General features: G+C 44.7%; 1 protein-coding gene across 13 annotated transcripts in view; it reads left to right on the plus strand.

Annotated features, from left to right (window-relative positions):
* MYO9A (myosin IXA) overlaps window positions 1-23,650 on the plus strand; it is a 175,677-nt gene that overhangs the window by 41,869 nt on the left and 110,158 nt on the right. For all 13 annotated transcript variants that reach the window (XM_039557913.1, XM_039557912.1, XM_039557920.1 and 10 more), the window contains one exon: window positions 20,148-20,242. In XM_039557913.1, coding sequence (XP_039413847.1) covers window positions 20,148-20,242 — 95 coding nt within the window. The remainder of the gene's footprint in view (window positions 1-20,147; window positions 20,243-23,650) is intronic.

Here is a 23,650-nt window from a genome sequence, read left to right on the forward strand (position 1 = left end):
GACTACCTACGGCCATAAGGAAAGCCTGAATAGAGGAAAAGATGTTGCAATATTGATTGAGTCAAAATAATAAAAAATTTAGCACAGCACAAGATGAATCAGGATTGTTGGCTGTTATGAAAAACATTATTTATAGTTATGGAACATATATATATTAAAAAAAGGAAAAGTTGAGCAATTTCTGCCCATAATGTAATTTAAAAAGTCTAAGGTTTTTTTTGCCAGTGTTGTCCAGATCCGCACTATTCTCATTTGAAAGGAGGAAATAAGAGCAAAAGAACGCAATTCCTGTGCAGTGACTTTGGGGTAGAGACCAAAGATTTACTGATTGTCCCAAAACAGGCAGATTTACTTAAGGTTTTTAATTGGGAGAAAAATCTTGGCCAAGGATCTCTGTGAAGGATACCAAAGGAGAATGAAAGCCTCCGGGTAAAAATGCTCACATCCAACACATCCAATACTTAATTTGGTTTATCATCGAGGAAATCAAAATATTTTTTTGAGAAACAACAGGTTGGGGAGCAAAGTTTTGGTGTGGTGGGATGGGTGGGAGCTGTCTCCTAAATATTTGTTGCTTGAGTGCTTTCCAAAGCAGAGCAGATCCAGATTTCAGCAAAACATCTGATATGCTTGGAGAAGAAATAGAAAAGAAATAAATGAAGAATCAAAAGAAAAAGAGACAAAGCAGATTTTATAACACAAAATCCTTTTTTGAAGAATTAGTGCTTTCTCAGGATTCCAAATATTCTCCATAGAGGCTGATAGGTATAAGGAGTAGTCCTGAGTCTCTCCTGTGGGAGATTGTGGGGTTCAGTTGAGAGTTTTCTTTTTATATCTACAAATTGAATTATCCTTCAGTCAAGGTGATTCGGAAAATAGTCCTGAAGAGCAGAACATACAATATTTTTTTTGTTGTTCAGCAAATACAGGTAGAGTGGTTTCCAGCTGATGGAGATGGGGAAGATTTGGTGTTGTCTCCTTAAAACAACCTTCTCTACAAGGCTCATATCTACTTCTTCATTGAAAGGGAACTTTGCAAACTTTGGAAATACACTTTTCTGGTTTAGTTTAAGGCTCTGAAAAATGTGGAGTTGGAAGCATTGGAGTTTGTCTATATCTCCAAGGCTACGGCCGCGGAGCTGGCGATGCTCGGAGGAATGTGTTTGAATTATTAGGCTGAACTCTGCATTTCTGGGCCAGAGTGTTCCTGGTATTTGGAGGCCTCTGGGATAGAGGTAACCTTGCCAGCAGGTCATAAATTTGAGCCAGGCTTTTTTACCTTAGTCAGGAAATTCATGCTGGAGCTTTCCTTAAGCCAGGATTCGCAGTGATCTAATCCCAGCCTGCTGCCAAACCCGACCTGGGAGTTGTTTTCTGGCGTTTCGCTGCTGTCTCTTTGTTTTGTCCGTCGCGTTGCGGATCGCTCGATTTCCCCTGCTCCGCGCTTTTCCCCGGAGCCGATAATCGGGAGTGGATGAACGCACACAATCAGCCTGCAAAAGCCTCGCTGCTCGTCGGGGCCATGGCCAGCACCAGCGTGTGCTATCCAGGGAGAATTATAATGAGCAGCTCATTTAAGTTTCTCCAAGTAAGAGCGAGAGGAAAACGTGCCATGGGATTTTGGAAGTTTTGGGACACTTCATACACAAGCAGGTAGAAATCTGCATTGCAGGTGTCATATCAAAATCAAATCAATAGATAACTAACAACAACAACTCATATAATAATATACATTAATATCTCCTGTAGTAATAATAATAAAACATGCTAGTATCCCCTCTAATAATAATATATGTAATATAATATTAATTATATGAATACACACACAAATCTTCATTGCAAGTGTGACATGCAAGTGCAAAATAATATATGTATATTATAATATCTGCTATAATATATATGTAATAGTAATGTAATTACATATATATGCACACCCCAACCTGCACTGCAGGTGTCAGAGAAGTTCAAAATAACATTTATAATAATATTTGTTATATTAGTATATCTAATGTAATAATAGTATAATAAAATATACACACAAAGGAAAACCTGCTTTGCAGGTGACACAAAGAAGTCCAGATTTGTATATATTTATATGTCCTGTAATAATCTATGTAATAGCAATATATCTATATGCATATATTCAAAAACAGATCTGCATTGCTGGTGTTATAGATGTCCATAATTACATATAATAATAAATTATTGTTGGGGGTTTTTTGTTGTTTTGTTTTGTTTTGTTTGTTTGTTTGTTTTTTAATATATTTTTATTATTACATCTCAGGTGTCATACAGAATCCCCAGACAATTACTCAGGTAAAACCCTGCTGCCTTCTCTGGGTCATGGCTTAATGTGAATGTAAAAAGCTTTATTTTAACCTAATTCTCAAGCTATAACACAAACCCTTTATGCTATGGAAAAGCAGAACTGTGATGGACAGTTAAAATATTTTGGAGAATATTTAGCACTGGAAATTTGTCCGATATGTTAATTATTGCATCTGTTAATGAAAGGTGAGGTCTGTTGCATGTTGGGTACCAGTGGAGATCCTGCTCCAGTACGTGGCTACATCGCTGGGAGGTGAAACTCATACAAATTAAGCCAGTTTTAAAGGAATTTCAGTGAATTCCTTGGAAGAGCAGCTGCTCTACCCTGGGATGCTGATGATGTGTAATTCCCAGCAGTGCTGTCAGTGTTGCTGAGCGGTGATTTTTGTGTAGCAAATCCAGCACAAGGCTCATTTTCCCCCTTCCTTCTTTTTTTTTCCCTGCAAATTGAAGCACGGAAAGACCTGCTCCTGCGTCCTGTCCAGATTGCCACTGGATGTTTGCTTGAAGTCAGAATATTCTATTGCTAGACATGTTAACATTAACGTTAAATGGTTTAAAAATGATACTGTGGAGAGAGAAAGCCCTTCAAAGTCCTTTCTGGCTTGGGAAATAGGTCTAAAAATTCAGCACAGGGTCACCTGCCGTTTCCATTGCCGGTGCATATAGCCGGTCAGTCTAAATTCACCCATAATTCACTAATGCTCCCCATTTTTGCATCATGTAGCTGCTAAAAATGACAAGTAACCCAACTCCTGCTCCTCCACTTGTGCTGCAAATCAGGGGAATGGGGATGCACCTTCAATCTTGCACAGTGAAACTTCCTAAATTGCCTTGTGTCCATGCACACAAACTCCTTGCCTTCTTGAATATTCTCAGTGTAACAAGTGGGCATCCAAGAGCTGTTAAGCCTGGATTAATCGTGGGCTTGGGCTGCTCCAGGAGGGATTACAAAGCACAGTATTGGCATTAAGGCTGGGAGATGGGAGCTAGGCCTTCCAAAATGCTTATGCAGCACAAAGAAGCTCTGCCGGCGCCTTTCGGCTCGCGTGCGGCCCTGGGCTGCGAGGGACGACCCGGGGCTTTCTAGAGTTACATCACAATTATAATATTTGTAATCACAGAGACGCAATAGAAATAACCTCCTGGCAGAAGGGAAATATGTGGGTAATGAATGGGTGCGACCTGCCTCTTGCCGTCCTGGCTTTTCATGCTGGCTCACGCAGCCCTTCCCGCTCTGCAACATCTGGTTTTCATCTGCTGCAGGAAAGCCAAATAATTTCAATGAAACTGGGAGAAAACATAGTGCTTAAAAAAAAGAGACAACGTATTGATGTTAGCCTGGTTTTCAGCTGGCGTTAATTAGATTTATCAGCAGGGTTTATCGACAGAGTGGACACTCACTTGGATGCTTGAGTTAATGCATCATCCAACGGGCAGTGCGATTAACGAGGGCCAAGCACCACGTTTTTCCTTGGAAGAGCTTGAAATGATAAATAACATGTGTTGAGATTACTCTGATTTTTGGTGCGTCCCCCAGGTGACATGTCAGCAGAGCACTGGGGCACAGAGGGGATTTTACGGATGGGAACAGCCTTGGTTCAGTGGGACTGGCCATGGTTGCTCCAGGATTAACGATGTGGGAATACCTGCCTCATGTTAGCCTACAATAAAAACGCATTCCCTAAATTGTCAAATACTAGATACATTGAAAGAAAATAAATATACCATAGGTATACAGGATACTTTGATAAAAATATAACATATGAGATATAAAAATATAACATAGTTATCATATATACATGAGATGTAGAAATATGAAATAAAAATGCATTATTTTCTTCCTATCTGTCCCTCTAGATCAGAATAAAGTTGTCATTTAGGTCCATTTCCAAGTTTAGACCAGCGTGGGTCAGCGTCTGCTTAATCCCCATCATGTTGAGCCCCCGTGGACTAAGCTTTTTGCCTGCACTTTATTGATTGCTGGGCTTTTAAAGACGTCCATGAGCTCTCAGCAAATGGAGCATTTGTCCTGCTCTGCGCAGATTGACCCCGTTGGGCAGGGGGGTACTTGAGGAATAGGCAGGCTTTTTTTTCATGTAGGCTGCAAAACTCTTGTGGGTTGTTAGATTGTCTCCCCTCAGTGGGTTTTTGGTGCTGGGAAAGCTTCGTTAAGATAGAATTATGAGTAAGCAAAATATTTCTGGTTTTCCGTGTTAATCGTGTCTGTTCGGCAAGAGAAGTGGAGCTGGGAGAAGCTTTTTGAGTAAGTAGGATGTCTCACCTCCTGGCTTAAGGCATGAGGATCTGTGAGAGCAAATACTGAAGGAGCCATAAGTCTATATTTTGATTTAATGGTTGTAATTTTTAAATTGCTTTATGGTTATCATGTCATAATATCTTAACCACTAATTTTTCCAAAGAGTTTAATTAAATTTCAAGCTTTCAACTGGAAATTAGAAATAGAAAATAGGTTTGAGCTTACTATTAAGTTTCTTGCTTTGAGAAAAGTCACTGCATTTAGTAGAACCATGGAATGGGCTGGGTTAAAAGGACTTTCATTTATTTGACTTGATTTAAACCACAGTTAATTCAACTTCACCCCTGATCACCGGGTCCACACTTCAGTTTCTTAGGAGCCAAATTTCTCTGGACAAGGATGTAGCTGGAGCAGGGAACCTGCAATTGCTCAGAGTGTTTTCAGGAAAAATCATGGCCTTTTATTTTTTTCTCCCATACCTGTCTTTGCCATGGAATCTGCTCAGTTTAATTTTGTGCATCTTGCTGGGACTGGTGCCAGGGATGGGGTTAAGGTGATGCAGAAGGTGAACAGTTCAATGAGTCAGGACGTTAATGTGTGGATAATTCAACATAGGTATTTCCCTCCCTCTTTCTACCTCTTACATGAGTTACCTTTGATGCATTTGTTTCCTAAAGTGGCAGTGGAAGGATTGCAAATGCAGTAGCAACCCCTAAGCCATATGTTTGTAGGCTGGATCAGGATCTTGATACAGTTGGGAATAGGGTCCCCCATATATTTGTGCCATATATCCCAGGGAACAGCAGAGTACAGGTGGGAACCTCTGAAGGTGATGTTGATTCTCAGCATCACTTACCCTCAAACTTAGATTTTAGAGCTCCTTAGCACCAATTCCCTCCTTTCCCCCCCTTTTTTTTTGTCCAGTCCCTGATACTGTGGGATTGTTTTTCCATGCCTTGTTTCAATTCCCACCTGGGTTTTAATTATTATAGTGACTTTAGCCTGGGCAGCTGGTGAATGATCAGTAGCTCCCCTATCCTGGATGCCATCCGAAGGGGGAGACAGGGAAGAAAGAGCAGTAAAAAGGAGGGATGGCCAGGGAGAGGCCTCGCTATTGGATGCCGGAGGCTGGGTGAGCGAAGCCTTCCTGCTGAAATCCGGCCAGCACGAGGTAGGACAATCGTGCTGCTGTTCTCCTTGGGAGTTATAAACAAGAGGATGAGGCTCAGCAAGAGAAAGAAAGGTTTCTTTCTGTGGTTTTCCTTTCTGTCAGTGTTTTAGTTTCCTTTTCCACCCTCCTCCTGAACTGCAGGCAGATCTATTTAGAGAAGAAATGCTGTTTTCACATGAGTTTAATTTTTTAATGTAGTATTTTACTTGCTGATTAAGGTCAATAAAGAAATACATTTAATACTCTCTTGAAAGATGCAAACAAATCCCTCCTTAGTTAGCACTGATGGTGTTTTTGTTGGGGTTTATAAAGCTGCTTTGAGTGAACCAGCAGGAGCAGCATCCCTGTCTCCCCCAGTTGGGATAAACAGATGCAATCCAGTGATTCCTGCTACATCCTGCAAGCATTTTTTAATGCAAAAAGGAAAGAATAATAAACAGGTTGAAATACTCATAAATTCACGTCATCCCAAATGCAGCCCGAGTGGTTGAGCTCCTTGCTTTAATCCCACTTTTAGGATGAGCTGTACGTTGTTATTTTAGGGGGGATCTTTCCAAATCCCTCCAGGAGATATTTGTGGAGATATTTTGACCACTTGAGTGATCGTGTCCTTGTTGTTTTCATCATCTTGAGAAGTGGGTGGTGTATGAGGAGGTTGTTGCCTCTCAGCAGTGACTTTATAGCTCTGTGTACGGAATAAAGGTTTTGGAAGTGGATAATAGGTGCTGGAAAAAGTGAGATCTGGATCTAAGACACCCTCCAGTCTGTTTTTCATGGGCAGGTCTGCTTCCTCTGCATACACTTGACTGAGCTTGACTAAAATCCTGTAAACCATCACCTCCGTTGTTCTGCTGTATGAAGGGACACCCAGGACATCAAAACATTGGGTTTGGATGTGTTCTTACGTTTTTTATTGAGAACACAAAATTATGTCTTGGATCAGTCATCGTGATCCAAGACGTTCACCCTCTGGAGACACTCTATCATGTAAGGGGGATATTTGTCCTGGGTGGGAGCTGGGCTTGTGCCTCTGGGCATCGTTCTGCCCTTGGCCCTGCAGGGAGGGATGCTCCAGCATTCCAGCCTTGCTCCTGGAGCAAGTGCCAGAGTTCCAACAGCTCCTTGCCTTGCAAAGAAACACTGGTTCTCCGTTCATTTTTACAAACCAAGTGTAGTTAGAAACGGCCCACTCTTCATTCCGCTGTGCTGCTGCCTTTTAGGTCACCAATTGCTTCCAAATAATAGATGGAAATGTGGTTTTATTTGGGTTATAAATTATGTATTGCTGCTCAGCACAGGGAGTGTTTGTTTTTCCTCTGCCTTTTCACATCCCTGTGCTCCTCTGGTTAAGGATCCTTTTCTCCCATTAAGTTCAACCAATGAATCTCTTGCTAAATTAAGAAAAAATTCTCTGAATTTGTACTTGAGCTTTGCATTTTGTCTCAGCCTGGCAGAAGATGTGTACTCAAACCCTGCTTGAGTTTTCCAGCTATTCCAGTCACGTTGGTTAAAGATACTCTTACATCTGTCTACAGAATTTCCTGCCTCTTTCTGTGTCCTATCACAGCTACTTTGATACCAACATCAGGTTGTGATTTTAGTTTATTCACTGTATATTTAATTACAGAAGGTTTACTAAAAGGCTTAAACACATGAAGTGATCCTTCAAAGGTTGAACAAAGAAGTGCTGGTCTGAATGTTACTGTTGTAAAGACTGCAAATTTCTATAAGGGGGGTTGTAAACCTTTTGTTTAATTACCCCATGATGGGGAGGGACTGAGTATCGTCAGAGTAGGGAACAATCAGGGAGGGTTTGTCAGGCTGTGTGGTGGCAAGGAAGCAGAAAAGGTGTTAAAAGAAACGAGAAGTACAATACCTGTGTACTGGAAACCAGCGTTTCAGGAAATCAGGAGAGGGAAGTTAATGAGCTCTAACGAAGCCTTGCATATTCACATGAAATTAATTGGATAACGAAGTCTGGTTTGCCGTTTGCTCCAGCAAGCAAAGCCCCTGTGGGTTTTCCAAGTGTATGTGCTGTGCTTCTCCTGCTGGCAGCTGTAGTGGAAAACAGTCATGCACAGCTCCCAAGACAGCAGGTCACCGGCACTTCATCCAGCACACCTTTCTTTGGAATAGTTGTACTTCCGACGCATTATTGCACATACACGTTATCCTGTGTTCTTCTGGAGGGCAGGAAGGTTTGAAAAGCTGGTGCTCCCCAAAAGATTATGCCCAAAGACGAAGGAGATGGCAAAATTAAATGCTGTTCAATGCCTTTGGAGACTTAATTTGTTCTAAGACGTTCTCAGTGACACGGCATCCTCCTCCCACTTCCCTTCCCTGCCCTCCTCACATCTGGAAAGATCTCAGCAGCTGGTAGGGGGAGATCCCAGAAGGAGCTTCAGTGGCACTTGGATGCTGCTGTAAAAATTGGGACTGCATTCCTTCCTCTGGTTTGCTCCATTTTGGGTCAAATCAATGCAAAATGGGTGGTTTGGGCTGGCTCTTTGCTCCTGGAAGTCTTGCAGCAAGATTGGATGTGTGGCCGCTGTGAAAATGAATACTTGAAGTGTAAATCCTGCCTCTCCATGGAATATACAACGTCAAACTACATTTCTTAATCCGTATATGAAAACATAGAATTGAAGGAAGCTGCTTTTGAGTCCCCACTTCATGATCTCTCCTGCTTGGCCGAGGTGGATGATGAAGAGCTGCTGCTCATCTTGATGTAGAGAGGAGGAGCAGCGAGGGCTCTGCATCCTTGGCATGCTGGCAGCTCATCTGCCCTGGCACACCAGGCCTGGGCTCGGTTTGACTCCTGCCCTTTTGAAAAAGGAAAAGGAAAACACGCTCCAACATCCATCCCAACCGCTTGGCATTTTGCAGAGCCAGGCCAGTAAGAGTTTGACAGCAGAAAAACATCCGTGTTGGTTTTGAAACGTTTTCTGTGATGTGGAAAGTTGGAATATAAAATCTCACCACATTTCCCTTAATTTCATTAATTCAGGGCTTTCTTTTTTTTGGTTGGATTTTCTTGTCCTTTAAACCCCAAAGCGCTGTTCTCAGAAATACCGGCCTTGGCAGTGTTGAGGAACATTGCACAAAGCTAAATAGGTGGTTTTGGCAGGATAACCTTGGAAGTGAAAACTCCTTTCCTGCCTGGAGACCTCTCCTGTGTCAAACGGAATTGCAGCACCGTGCCCATCTCATGCCATGGGGCATCGGCTGCTCCACACTCGCCTCGCAGCTGTTGCTCCTCTGCAGGGAATGGATGGAGCGGTGTCAGATTTATCCCCAGCGCAGGAACCTGGTTCAGGTCATAGGAAACCTCTCCATGGTGGCCTCAAGTAAACCCCCAGTTAATTCCTCTGGGAAGGTGACAGGCGGTGCCTGTTGAATTGTCCTGTTTTGCTTTACCTAACAGCTGAAAATAGACACCCTCTCGTAACACAGATAGCTGATAGGAACACATTGATTTCTGAGGCTTCTCTTTTGCTCCCTAAAAACAACCAGTGCCAGCTGTTGTTTTTCCTGGTGCTTATCGAATATTCTGGTCCCTGATAAGACAATTATTTTTCAATGTTTCCCATCAATCCAATGAGATAATAATTTTTTCAGTGCTATGCCTCAGTCTGACTCCTGCAGGTGTTATGGTCCATCCCAACACTTACTGATAAGTATTTTTAAGCTCTTATTTCACTGTTTGAGCTGTGGACATAAGGGTAAAGGTCTTTTTATGGATCGGTCAGACATCTGAAGCTGCCTATGGCTACTGAAACATTACAAAAGCTGGGAAAACACGAGCCCGGCAGCGCTGCCGTGGTGGAAGCGACTCATCCAAGCTGCGTACGAGGCACGGAAATTTGATGCTGCTGCTCAATGGTGCTTGAAATTTTGGAATTGCGTCAAGAAGAGTTGTAGATTATTTATATAATCCCACAGAAAAGCAGGGAAGGGCTGGAGACGTGTGGATTCACATTTAACCTTCTCCTTGCTCAAGAGATTTTTTACGTGGCAGAAAACAAATGTAGTTGTTATTGTGTTGATTTAATGGCAGAGCTCTGATTTGGTTGGTGTTTGTTTGTTGGAGGGGAAGGTGTGGATGATTTTTTGTCAGTGAGAAGCAGAAAGTGGCTGAAGTCTGAGAGGAAGGACAGCAGGGGCGGGAGCCAGGCTGAGGCTCGGGTTACACTGGTATGTTTTGGTTGCTGCCTAACGTGTTTTTGTTTTTCTTCATTACGCATATTTCTCTTGGGAAAAGCAGGAAAAACTGTGTGTGTCAAATATACATCAGGGCTCTGTGCCTCTGCTAAGAGGTTCCAGATGGGGAGCATTACAACAGGGACACTTTCTCCTGCGTTTCGCTTTGTGGCATTAATTTTGGTGACAAACTGCAGGAAAACTTACATCAAGCCCAGAGTGTGCAGTGAATGCTTCTTCATTTTTTTTCTTTTGAGCATTTTTTGGGCTATCCAAGTACGCAGTAGGAAGTTGGAACTTAATTTCCAAACATTTATGGCCTCATGTCAAATCATTATATTCAAAAAAAGGGGAATAAACTAGATTTTTGAAGGGACTTTGAGAGGCTGGAGAGTGTCCGGGGCTTGTCCACCAGACCGCATCCTTCTCCCTAAATTTGAGGCTGATGCCTGGGAAGGAGGGGTTGGAAGCTGGTGAAGATGCCTCTGCAGGGGATGAGTCTCTTGCCGACAGGCAATGTTTCCGTTCTGTGGTGGGCAGGGGCTGTGGCTCCAGCCGGATTGGCACTGTGTCTTCTTCAAGATGACCTCCCAGGACTCTGATGGATTGTTTGCAGACCTGCCCTCAGGCTGAGGGTCCACAGCTCCTCCGCCTGAAGTGAGCAGTATGGCAGTGGGAGCCGCAGCTGGGCTCAGGTGATGCTGACCTGTCATCAGCAGCTCCTAAAATCAGTGAGCCACAGCTTCAGCAAGTGCCTCTGAGTGCTACGAGAGCTGTCAGCAGGTGAGAACGGCGACAAGAGCTCGGGAAAACGTTGTCCTACAGCGTTCTTGGGATGGAGTTTCCCGTGTGGATGTTTTTGCATAATGAAATCGTGTCTTAAGAAGTAGCACTTGGCTTGTGTATTGTGTCACTTGAAACATCAATGTTTCCAAGACAACAGGCCAAAAAGAACCAGCCTGTGTTACTTCAGGAAGGTTGTGAAGCCACGGGTGAGGGGTGGCTTTCTACAGCTGGATGGAATGCTCCATGAGCTAAAAACTGGGAGATGCTTTGGAGACAGGAATTTACCCCTGTCTTCGGCAGAGCACTGAAATGTGTGGTGATTGACTGTCTGAAAATGGAAGAGTCATATTTGCTTCATCAGGGACTTCAGGGCACATGAGACACAAGTGGTCAAGAGCTCTGGAGGCTCGAAAGCCTCCACCTTGAGAAGACAAACACAAACGTGGTGCTGAGAATGTTGTTACCTGTTCAGCTCAAAGGATGTAACATCACAGAATTACAGCATGGTTTGGGTTGGAAGGACCGTAAGACCCATCTTGTTCCAACCCCGGCTATCGGCAAGGACACCTTCCACTGTCCCAGGCTGCTCCAAGCCCCAGTGTCCAACCTGGCCTTGGAACACTTCCAGGGATCCAGGGGCAGCCACAGCTGCTCTGGGCACCCTGTGCCAGGGCCTCCCCACCCTCCCAGGGAACAATTCCTTCCCAATATCCCATCCATCCCTGCCCTCTGGCAGTGGGAAGCCATTCCCTGTGTCCTGTCCCTCCATGCCTTGTCCCCAGTCCCTCTCCAGCTCTCCTGGAGCCCCTTTAGGCCCTGCAAGGGGCTCTGAGCTCTCCCTGGATCCTTCTCCTCTCCAGGTGAGCACCCCCAGCTCTCCCAGCCTGGCTCCAGAGCAGAGGGGCTCCAGCCCTGGGAGCAGCTCCGTGGCCTCCTCTGGGCTCTCTCCAGCAGCTCCAGGTCCTTCTGCTGTTGGACCCCATGGCTGGGGCAGCTCTGCAGGTGGGGCCTCACCTGAGTGGGGCAGAGGGGCAGAATCCCCCTCCCTGCTGCCCATGCTGTGGGTTCAGCCCAGGGCAGGGGGGGTTTGGGGCTGCCGGGGCAGGTCTGTCTTCTCCTGCACCAACATCCCAAAGTTCTCCCTGGAGCTGCTCTCACTCCATTCTTTGCAGTATGACTTTATTTAAAATAAAGGGAGCCAGCAGTGCTCCTGGCACTGTGTGAGGCTGTTTCTAGCAATGGCAGACAAGTTTTATTGGCAGCAGCTGCAGTTTGTGCTGCATCACTGCACTGCATCCAGCTCTGCATAAGGCGATTATGACAGGTGAGGAGGAGATCATGATACGGCTTGATGTTGCAATACATAATGTAACCTGTTATATAGGTTATACCCTCCTCAGTCATCACTTGAAATATACACATTAATGGGGCTTTATCTGTCATCGTTCTATCGGTGCTGCTTTGTTCCCTCTGCAGTGCTTGTTTACTGTTCTTGTATTGCTGACTGGGGGAGTGTAAAACCTTCTCCTTTAGGCATGACTTGTTTCCAGCTGGTCACTTTATTGCTATTGCTGTTTTACTGTGATTATTTTATATCTTTATCCTGTGAAAAAATAGTTTGAAGCCCCAGTTAAGGAGATTTTGCTCAGTCCTGGCACCTGTTGGACACTTGGCTGTCTGCATTTGACAGAGTAAAGTTTGTTCTTTGGCTGCAGAATATGAATATTGGGAGTTGGAGAGACACTGTAATAACACCAAGCTTCCCAACTTCATTTTGGGATGCTTCTGTAAATCCAAAGCTCAACCTGGGATGAAGATTTTTTCCACCCAAACGTTTGCTGACCAATGTGTGCGAGTTTGCTGGAAAACATGAGCCTTTGGCTGTTCTTCCCAGGGTTGTCCACCCTGCTCCCAAAAACACGAATGTCTGAGCAGAGGAGCAGGAATGTTGGCCAGACCATAGGGATTTGGCAGCCTCTGCCTCCAGGATCCGTTGTACAGGCGTTTGCTGGTGACTGCCAGCTCAGCCGGGGTTTTTTCCCCTTTACTGCACTTGCGTAGGAAAACTCTCCCTGTTCGGGAAGAGGACTTAGGTTGGAGGCTTTGGTGGGGTTTTGGGGTTTTGTTTCCTTGCATTGTGGTTTCGTGGCAATTGTTTTTTTTTTTTTCCCCCAGAGCATCACTTGAAAGGAAGAAGCTGCAGTGGTCTGATCCTGTGCTTAAATATGGGAAAAGGGGGAATATTCTGCCAGCACTGAAGGGTTTGCCAGGAATGCAGACACTGAATCCTATTTCTTACGTAGCTGATAGAGCCCCTGCATCAGCAGAGTTTTGTATCTCCCAAACAAGGGTGTGTTGTAGTGATGCTTACAGGGTTTATCTCAGGTATTTTTCCCCACAGTGGTGCTCTGGATATTTCCATTACACTGGCACTTCAACTAAATTGTCTCCTAAACCTTCTCCAAGTCACTGCTTTCCCATTCTCCTTCTCTTCCATGTTTGTATTGCAGAGTGTGAACTCGATGTGCACAAAGACACGTGGTCATAACTGAGCCTGTATTTTAAGACAAGTTGTTGCCAAAAATTTGTTGTTTGATTTCTCCAGACACTGAGCTCCTCTGTGGTGACCAGGGACAGGACCTGAGGGAACGGCTGGAGCTGTGTCAGGGAGGGTTAGATTGGATCTCAGGGAAAGGCTCTTCCCCAGAGCAGGGTCGGGCACTGCCCAGGCTCCCCAGGGAATGGTCGCAGCCCCAAGGCTGCCAGAGCTGCAGGAGCATTTGGACAATGCTCTCAAGGGACATGGGATTGTTGGGGTGTCGGTGCAGGGCCAGCAGTTGGACTTAATGGGTTCCAACTCAGGGTCCTCCATGATTCTATGATTCTCCATTCCAGGATGTCGACATGATTCCCCAGAGGGGGAAGGCGCTGTCCTTGAATAACCTCAGTTTTCACCCCAGGTAGGGTCAGTCTGAATGTCTTACCAAGACAAGACATTTTTAGTTGGCATAAACTCTCTGTAATGAGAAAAAAATGATTGAAAAAGATGTTTTATAGTTTGTATCATGAGAATCGTATTTTACACATCAGTTTAATTACAAGAGGGTTTGTCTGTCAATGAGTAGAACTCACTTGGCTGCTGTTCAGTAATTGTAATTACGGAACGAAGGATTTGCTGTGCTTTTTATTGGAAGAATCCTGCCGAGTTTAATTCCATTTAGTGGTGTCATTGACAGTAAAGTGTCAGTGAAGGGATGAAGAGCATTTAAAACTTGATAAACGCAACAAATGGTATGTTTGGTTGGTGTGGGGAGGCCCCTTAAATAAGCTCTTGGCCCTTTGGGCAGTCTTTGCAAGCCTGTCCATATGGACCTGTTTTCCATGTGCTCCAGAGGGCCAGGAGGGAGAGGAAGGGTCTCATCAGGACTTCCCAGGTGTCTTTATCCTCTGGACTTCCCCCATCTGAAGTATTTGTAGGTCATGTATTTGAAAGGTTCTTTTGTGGGTAGCAAAGAGCAGGGACAGGACAGGGGTGCACCTTTTGGTTGCTGCACCTGCTTAAAAATTGAGTATTGATGTTACGGGAAGAAACAGGGAACTCCATAGGTTTGAGAAGCTCATCAGCAAAACATCAGGCAGTGGGAGCTACCACAGGAATCAAACACCACCAAGGAGATGTTCTGCTGTGTTGGCTGTCAAAGACTGGTGTAGGATTAGAGCCTGTTCATGTCCACAGCCAGGAAAAGTTTTCTCTAAAATGTTGGAGACAAATATCACCAGTTTTTAAACAAAAAAAAAGGTATTTTGTCATTAGAGACCTTGAATTTAAGTTGCTTTGTCATGTTGTGTTTCGAGGGCTCAGAGGAGGCCCCAGAGCTGCTCCAGGGCTGGAGCCCCTCTGCTCTGGAGCCAGGCTGGGAGAGCTGGGGGTGCTCACCTGGAGAGGAGAAGGCTCCAGGGAGAGCTCAGAGCCCCTTGCAGGGCCTAAAGGGGCTCCAGGAGAGCTGGAGAGGGACTGGGGACAAGGGCTGGAGGGACTGGGGGGGGAATGGTTTAAAACTAAAAAGGAGAGATTTAGATTGGATGTTAGGAAGAAATTCTTTCCTGTGAGGGTGGGCAGGCCCTGGCACAGGGTGCCCAGAGCAGTTGTGGCTGCCCCTGGATCCCTGGAAGTGTTCCAGGCCAGGTTGGACACTGGGGCTTGGAGCAGCCTGGGTCAGAGGAAGGTGTCCCTGCCCATGGCAGGGGGTGGCACTGGATGATGTTCCAGGTCCTTTCCAACCCCAGGCACTCTGTGGTTCTGTGATTCTGTGAAATGGAGAACCTGGGTTTGCTCTGCAGGGTGCTGCAATGGCCCCTTGAAGAAAAGAACAGCGAGATAGGAACGTTTGCAGGTCTTTAAAGGTCAGTGTGTGGCAGTTCAGGGCTGCAGGGCAGGCTCAGCCCTGCTCAGGCATTGCAGAATGAACACTATAAATAATCTGTGGTTTGTGCTTTTGACCACAAAAGCACTGCTGGCTTCATCCGGCAGCGTGGGACACGGAGCCACAACCAAGAGAGCCAAACCCCGAGGTGTCGGTGCTGCAAGTCGTATTTAGCTGCTATAAATTAGATTTTCAGTATTACTGTTGAACCACAGCTTGAGGGGTTCCCATAAAAGCTGTTTTTCTTTGCAGGAATTCAAGTTGCAGCTCATACCTTTCGACTTTGGCGCTTCCTTAGGGGTCGTGGTCTCTCTGCCTCGAGGTGGCTCCTCATGGAAACCAAAAGTGTGCGAGATCCATCAAAGTGGGGTTGTTTTAGCAGAGCAATTTGGGCTGGAAGGTTTTATCACAAGGTGGGAGCTGCAAGTTTAAAAGCTTTTCCCTGGGCAGGAGCAATAATGGGAAGGGATTTAGCACAGCTCTAACTTAAGTAGTGTACATGCATTTTATGTTCTGACCATAATTCAATGTATTTCTGTTAAAAAGCAGTATAACAGGGCAAGAAGAGTGCTGGGAGCTTGGTTGCAGGTGGAATGAAAACTAGAGAAAATGATCTTTATCATCTTGCTGTTTATATTTCAGGAGGAGGAAAGAATTTGTGAATGCCCTGGACACATAAAAAAGACATTGAATTTCAAGAATTCCAATATGCTATTTTTCTTCCCTGTGTGTTTTTTTCGTTTGGAGTGAAGGTCTTTATGGATTTTTTTTTTTTTCACATGTGACATATAGAATATTGGGATAAACAGCCCTCAGATCTGGAAATCAATCACAAGGGATGTTTGAAGCAGCACTCTCTGTGGATGCACACACTGGCTTTCTCCCATAGAAGCTGTAGGTGAAACGTGGGAATGCACATCTGATGTGCATCATGGAATTATGGGGGGGTTAAAGTGGGAAAAGGCCTTTTAAGATCTTCAGTACAGCCATCACCCAGCACCACCACCACGTTTGTCACCAAACCATGTCCTCAAGTGCCCCATCCAGTCTTTTTTTGAACACTTCCAGGGATGGGGACTCTTACCACATCCCTGGGCAGCCTGTCCCAATGCTTGACAGCCCTTTATGTGGAAATTTTTTCCCTGATATCCAGCCTAAACTTCCCTCACAACTTGAGGCCGTTCCCTCTCTCCTGTCCCTGTTCCCTGCGAGCAGAGCCCGACCCTGCCCCAGCTGCCCCCTCCTGTCAGGGACTTGTGCAGAGCCACAAGGACCCCCCTGAGCCTCCTTTGCTCCAGGCTGAGCCCCTTTCCAGCTCCCTCAGCCGCTCCTGGTGCCCCAGCCCCTTCTGTATTTATGTTATTTGATGGGAAATAGGTTCCAGCAAAGCTGTTCCCAATGTGCTCACACAGTTACAAGTCATTCATACTTTATGAAAACATTTGATTAACGAACTCCAAATTTCACAGTAAATCAGGGAATACAAATCTTCCAGCACTGCCTTCTCTGATATTAACCTATTTCGTCTCCCTGGCATTAATGAGCTTGATGGAATCTTGCTCCCAGTCCCTTCCGTGCCCCTTCATGGAATATAACTATTAATATAAGTATTCCACAATGGAGATTTAGCAGTTGTCTTGCTTTTCTCCTGGTATATTCATGGTATGGCTTTCTAAAAAATTCAATTTACATTTCATGTTAATGGGGAACCATTTACAAACTCTTGTCTATTAATATAGTTCTTACTCAATACAGCAAAGAGAAGATGATGTTTTTATTTTTCCCTCTATGAGTGAGGCCTAAAGGCTCCTCTGAGGGCTGGGGACCTAAAATATGCTGGCAAAGGCCACTATTTCCACTTGTTCTTTCACCACAGAAGCTGTTATTCCACAGGGGAACGCAGCTCTTATTCTGTAGGAGAATATTGCTGTTATTCTCTGGAGGAATAACATTCAGTTTGGATTATCTATAGAACAGCTTTTTATTGCCAGATAAGATAACCACAGTGTTTTCCCAGATGCAGAGGTTTGGAAAATAACCTTTTTTCAAGAAAAACATTAAAATAATCTTTATTCTGACTGTAATCTGGAATTAATCCAGATTGCATCAATATTGAGGCGAGAAGGAGGAGGCTGCAAGCCTCTGGGATCAGGAGGAACGTGGAGCATTTAGCCAGGAAACTGTTAATCCCTTTTTTCCCTCCCCATAGGCATCTCTTTGTGCAGGAGGGCTGGAGGAGGAGGAGTGGCGCTGCTCGCTCCTGCCTTCTCCAAACTGCTGGATCACCCTCCGGCTCCAGAGGGACGCCCGGCTCCTACAGAGGAACGTATTGAATTTTGTTTCCTTCCAAATGTTGAGCCCTGGCCAGTAAAAGCTTTGGTCTCCCCAAGAATCCTCGGAATGCTGTTACGGAGTTCTGCGCGTTGAGCTGCTCAGCAGCCTCGAATCAATGAGTCAGTAAAGGGCAATCATATGAACAGAAGATAATTTGTTTTAGAGAAGTTGTAACTCCTTTTCTGAGGCTGAACTATTATATTCTGCCCCGCTTGCAGGGGACGGGGTGTCCTGGTCGGGTCTGTGTGGATTAGACACGTATAAATTGAATTAATAGCACTTTTTTACGGCCCAACAGTCCTGCTAAAGAAACCCTGTGAGTAAAGCAAACAAAAATGTATTAAGTTGTCTCAACTCAAACACCAGACGTTTCTCCAGCTACTTGTTGGCCCGTTCCCAGCGTGCTGGGCCTGGAGAGTCACCCGAAGTTTGCACAAGAAGGGATGCAAAGACCTTTCTCGTTTATATCAGCACGAAAGAAAAATGCATGAAAGAGGGACATTATGGGCTGTGATTTCTGGAGGCATTTGGGTTATAACATAACATGTGGTCTGGCACATTCATCCCCAAAAAAGCTCATAAAAAAAGACGAATCTCGCTGTTCCCCACTCCTATATTTGAAATGTTTTCTCCTAAATTTCCTTGCTACAGGATAAGAAAGATTGATTCTTGAGCAAGGCTCTTCTGAAAGAAATCCTAATAAATAGACCTTGTTTGTCTCTGAGCAATTATTTAGGGTATAAATACAGGGAATCAAACTAGAAAATCATCTTAATATTGTTCTTTGCTGAAATTCTTTGTTAGATTTTATGAAAATTTATTGTATGAGATGATATAAAACTGTGCTGCTTCCTGTTTGGTCTGTTCAGGTTCATCGTGCTGCTTCTCTAACAAGCAATGTTAATTAGGTGTATAGAAAATGTATCTCATTGCCTTAAGATGTTTTCTTAGAACATGAGTGATCCTCTAGCAGAGAAATGCTCATAACCTAATTAATACAATTTAAAACTAATACCTAAATATAAGGTGATGCACTTGCATGTCTTGAATATTCTGCTTAAAAGCTTCTTGCTGTGTCTCTGCTCACTGAAATACCTGGAGGTAAATCCTTTGGAAATCTTAAACACCATCCTGTCTTTTAATACCTAAATTCCAGGTTAGGGGAGAGGATGCCTGGATTTTCATCTCCCGGAGAGGTTTAGGGCTTCAAGGGAGGCATGGGCACCTTCGATGTCCTCTGGAGGGTGGGTTGAGGGGAGATACTGGGTACAGGGAGGATTTTTGGGATGAATAAGCAAGAAAAAAGTGTGAACAGCCTGAAAAGATGTGAATCCTCTCCAGGGTTCCTGAGCTGCAGCTCTGGAATCATCCCTCCAGAATAACCTGTTTGCTCGGCGAGTTTCAGCTTTCCCAGAACCTGCTTTAGTCAACTAAAGCAGATTCATATGCAATAGTTTGAATTTAAACAAATCCCTGTATTCAAATAGGGGAAAAAATCCCATTGTTATTCCGTGGCAAACCTCCATGGGTTCTTAAATCATTAAATCTGAGCAGATTGAGAAATAAATCATCCTGGGAAGGGAACCGGATCATGCACGGACAGGACGTGTCCGATAGCCTTCCTCCAAGGCCTCATTTCACTTGGCCTTTATATTCTGCTTTTAGTTGGGAAGTTAAATCCACAAAGGTCATTTGAAAAGCTTCAGATTATAGATGGAAAGCCCTTTTAATCTTTTCTAATAAATGGCTGAGCAGGGAATAAATCTATTGGGAGCTGAGCTCTGATGTTAAGCCTCAGCACAAAATATCCATACATGAGCAACACTTGGAAATTATCTCAGAAATTATAATTACCTTAAATAAATTGGACTTAGAAGAAAAGGTGTGTGATTAAACCACGAGAAGTGGTTTAATAAATGAAGCATTAATTGGACATGGTTGCTTGGCAGATTCTGTCACCATGTTCTGGATGATTATTAAAGTGATTTAGGCACAACTGAAAACAGCAGTTTCAGTTCAGAGATTTCTTTTAAATGGCAATAAATGACTCTCTCCAGTCAGTGCTTTGGTAAGGCGGGGTTGGAATAAAAGCTTTGCATAATAAAGACTTAAAAGCATTTTGATTTTGGAAAAGCAAGAGCAGCAAATGGAAACGAGGGTGTCTGAAATGCTGAAAATACTCTGGGTTATGCCAGTGCTGTGTATGACATTGTCTAACATCTGAGTAGCCTTCAAAGCATTTTTCTCCCCTAATTCCACATATAATTAAAAAGCAGCTTCCTCTAGCTCATTAAAATGCAGGGTCCTGTTGGAGCAGTGTACTTGTATATTTATTTAAATTAATAAAGCACAGCTTTAATGCAGACTGTAATAACTACAAACACTAAATCTCTTCTGTGCAGCTCACACTTTATTTTTAAGCAGTGTTCAGCTTCTCTTCATGAACACCAGCTTGCAAAGGAACACGGTCCCCAGCAGCTCGTTGGATTATTTTGTGAACCACTCAACAAACTTTCCTCATCCCCTTTTTTTTGAAGTGAAATGATAGGAAAATCCCCCAAGTCCAGTTGCGAGTGACGCCCATGGAAATCAGGCAAGGCGGTGGCTTTTCCAGCCTAACGACGGCATCTCCCTCTTTTCACAGGCATTTGGAAACGCAAAAACAGCCCATAACAACAACTCCAGTCGCTTTGGGAAATTCATCCAAGTGAATTACCAGGAGACGGGCACCGTGCGAGGGTAAGTGGGAGCGGGGGGAGGGAGCTGGGTGTTCCCAAACCTGAACAGGCTGCAGTAGGGGGTTAATTGCTTTGGCCAGTGTCTTTCCCAAAATGGAGGCAGGAAAAGAAAAATACATGGGTTTTAGCATTTTAAAATCTGCTGGTATGGAAATGTTGGTGCATCCAAGGTGGATGCACCAGAGCTGGCTTCAAGCCAGCTGAGCTCTCCTTAATCTTGATGTCAAATTTATAATGAACCTGAAAAGCAACTTCTCCTCCTGAGAAAGGAGTTAAGGCAGGAAAGGGGAATGTTTTAGCTGTGATGGAGTGGGGGCTGGAGCAGTAGATGTGGAGCGAAAGGTTTGGCTTAGGCTCAGGAAGAGAAAGCCAAGGGGAGGATTCCATCTCTGGCTGGGAATTCTGGAGGCCGTTGAGCCACACTCTTCTTGCTCACTGCCTGATTCCCCCCAGGCTCTCCCTGCAAGTGTCTCCTTAACCCAGCCCTTGACCAGTGAAGGCTCCTTTCTCCTCCCAGGCCATTGCAAGGAGATCTTTGTCTCCACTATGGTTCTCCTCAGTTTATTTCAGCATTGGAAATTTGAGAGCAGCCTTGAGGAGAAGAATTTTGGGGTGATGGTTGATGAGAAGCTCATGGACGTGTGCACTGGGAACCCCAAAACCCCCCATGGCCTGGGCTGGTCCCTCTGCATGGGCAGCAGGAAAAGGGGGAATTCTGCCACCTGCCCCACTCAGGTGAGCCCCCACCTGCAGAGCTGCCCCAGCCCTGGGGCCAGCAGCAGAAGGACCTGGAGCTGCTGGAGAGAGCCCAGAGGAGGCCACGGAGATGCTGCCAGGGCTGGAGCCCCTCTGCTCTGGAGCCAGGCTGGGAGAGCTGGGGGTGCTCACCTGGAGAGGAGAAGGCTCCAGGGAGAGCTCAGAGCCCCTTGCAGGGCCTAAAGGGGCTCCAGGAGAGCTGGAGAGGGACTGGGGACAAGGGCTGGAGGGACAGGACCCAGGGAATGGCTTCCCACTGCCAGAGGGCAGAGATGGATGGGATACTGGGAAGGAATTGTTCCCTGGGAGGGTGGGGAGGCCCTGGCACAGGGTGCCCAGAGCAGCTGTGGCTGCCCCTGGATCCCTGGCAGTGCCCAAGGCCAGGTTGGACAGGGCTTGGAGCAGCCTGGGACAGTGGAAGGTGTCCTGCCCATGGCAGGGGCTGGAGCTGTCTAAACCCAGCTTTCTCTCTGGCTTTCGATAATTTCAATGGCATCAGATCATCACCGAGGAGCTGTAAATGAGCAGGGCTTCGTTAACTCCCCTTTTTGTCCAGGTTAGCTGAGTCAGTTGGAAAAATGGGGAAGTAGAAGCAGCATTCCAGGGGCTGTATAACTTCTGCAGCTGGCTAAGAGACCTCTTGCTGGGACTCTGTTGTTATTTTAGAGAATTGCTTTTAAATTTTTTTTGCTTTCTTATTTTCCAGCAGAACAGTATCACACAAAGAGCTGCCATTAATTTTTCAGTGAGCTCGGGTACTCCGCGTCCCTTCCCGCTGGTTTTGCATCCTACGTAAAACCTGATGTTCTTTTTTTCCCCCTTATTTAACAGTGGTGCACAGTTCTCTTAAAAGGATAAAACTATTTTTTTTTAATACCTCCTGGGTAACAAGAATTCAACAAATGCCTTAACTATGTATTATCTTGGCATGATGTGTCAGTGCTGTGGTTGTGGCCCCTATTTTTACTTGGCAGAGATGTGAAAATAACATTATATTAATATATTTTAGTTCATAAAATAGGAGGAATTTTCTTTGCCTTTTAAAAAATGAGCTTTCTTGGTCTTTGGTTGCACAGTGTGATGTGACTGTACTCTGCTATGAGCTTGCACTTCTCCCCCGGTGAAAATAAAAGATGTTTAAAGAAAAATATAGGCATTTTAAAACCAAAAAGCATATGTGGCATTCAAGACCACATTTTTTTTTTCCAGTGAAAAGAAGATTTTTGTAAAAACTTAGCCTAGATTTTTTTAGCACAACCCAAATCAATTATCGCCCTGTGTTCTGCATATCAGTAGCTTTGGTAATGGAACTATAAGTTGCAGCCCCGAATCAGAGTTCTTCTCTCTTCAGAGTTGAAAATAGCAGTTGGCTATTTGCTTACAAGCCCTCTGAGTATAATCACCCAAAACTTGAAGAGATGGAACAGGCAGGAGGCTGAGCAGGACCCAAGCCCACCCCATGAGGTAAAGCCTTGGAAGGTCTCTCAGGCTGATGGAACAGGAGCAGTGCTGCCATTCAGGGCATTCCCAGGGGGCCTCCTGAATTTCGGATGTCCTGGTCCATGATAAGCCAGGCCTGGAGGAACCTGCTCAGTCCCCACGGGATGATCAAAAGCCTTGACACCTGACACGCTCCATGGAATGGCAGAGGAGCCAGATAGGAGAGGTTTTAGAGCCAGATAGGAGAGGTTTAAATCCAAGCCCTGTGAAATACAGGCTCTCTGTGCTTAAATCAGTGTTTTACACAAGATCATCCCCTCAGAGCTTCTTTTGCTCTTAAAGGTAGAACTGACATAGTTGACAATGGTAAAGAAAAATAAATTTGAAGACATCAACTTTTTAAGACCTGAGTTGGTTTTCCTGTTCACTATCTTGTTACAAGAGGGGACAGATGTTGTTCTTGGGACAGCGATTCATTGTGACCTTTGCACTAAGCAGGGAGCATTTTACCAAAATAGCATTGTAGTTGCATCTATTAAAAAAAACCTAAAAACTAAATATAAAATAAATTTAAAAAGCAGAAACTTTCTAAAATAAAATTTTAAAAGTGAAACGAAAATTTAAAAATAAATAAATAAATAAAATTCCCCTGATTTTAATAGTGGCTGGGACCAGATGACCTCCACAAGACCTTTCCAATCTAAATTATTGCCTAAGAATGATTTTTGGGGTGGTTTATAATAAGAGCAGAAATGACTGGGGTGGGGATGAATGCCAAGGGTGGGGTGCAGGTCGTTGTACAGCCGTGTCTGAGCCATTATCCAGTGGGATCCCATCAGTGGGATCCCATCAGTGGGATCTGGGATGCTCTCATTCATGTGTTCCCCAACCCTGCAGTGAATTCATTGCTTGGGAAGGAAAAACTGGGTTCAGGTTAGAAAGGGAGCATAAAAACCCCATCAACCTGTCAGTGAGGAATATCCACTGACCATTTCCAGCTTTCTCCCAGGGAATAACAGGAATACAGCTTTGCTGTCTGTCTTCCTTTACTCCTCCTGTCCAGCAAGATCACCCCATGCGGAGTTGGATTTGCCACTTCCAGTAGCCTCTCCCAAGAGCTGCCATAAGAATTTTCACAAAACCTCTGCAGCATGCCCAAGTGATTTGTATTTCATTTTTCATGGAAGGAAGGGAGAAAGTTGTGCTGGAGGTA

Source organism: Corvus cornix, chromosome 10, assembly GCF_000738735.6.
Source record: "Corvus cornix cornix isolate S_Up_H32 chromosome 10, ASM73873v5, whole genome shotgun sequence".
Classification (NCBI taxonomy): Eukaryota; Metazoa; Chordata; class Aves; order Passeriformes; family Corvidae; genus Corvus; species Corvus cornix.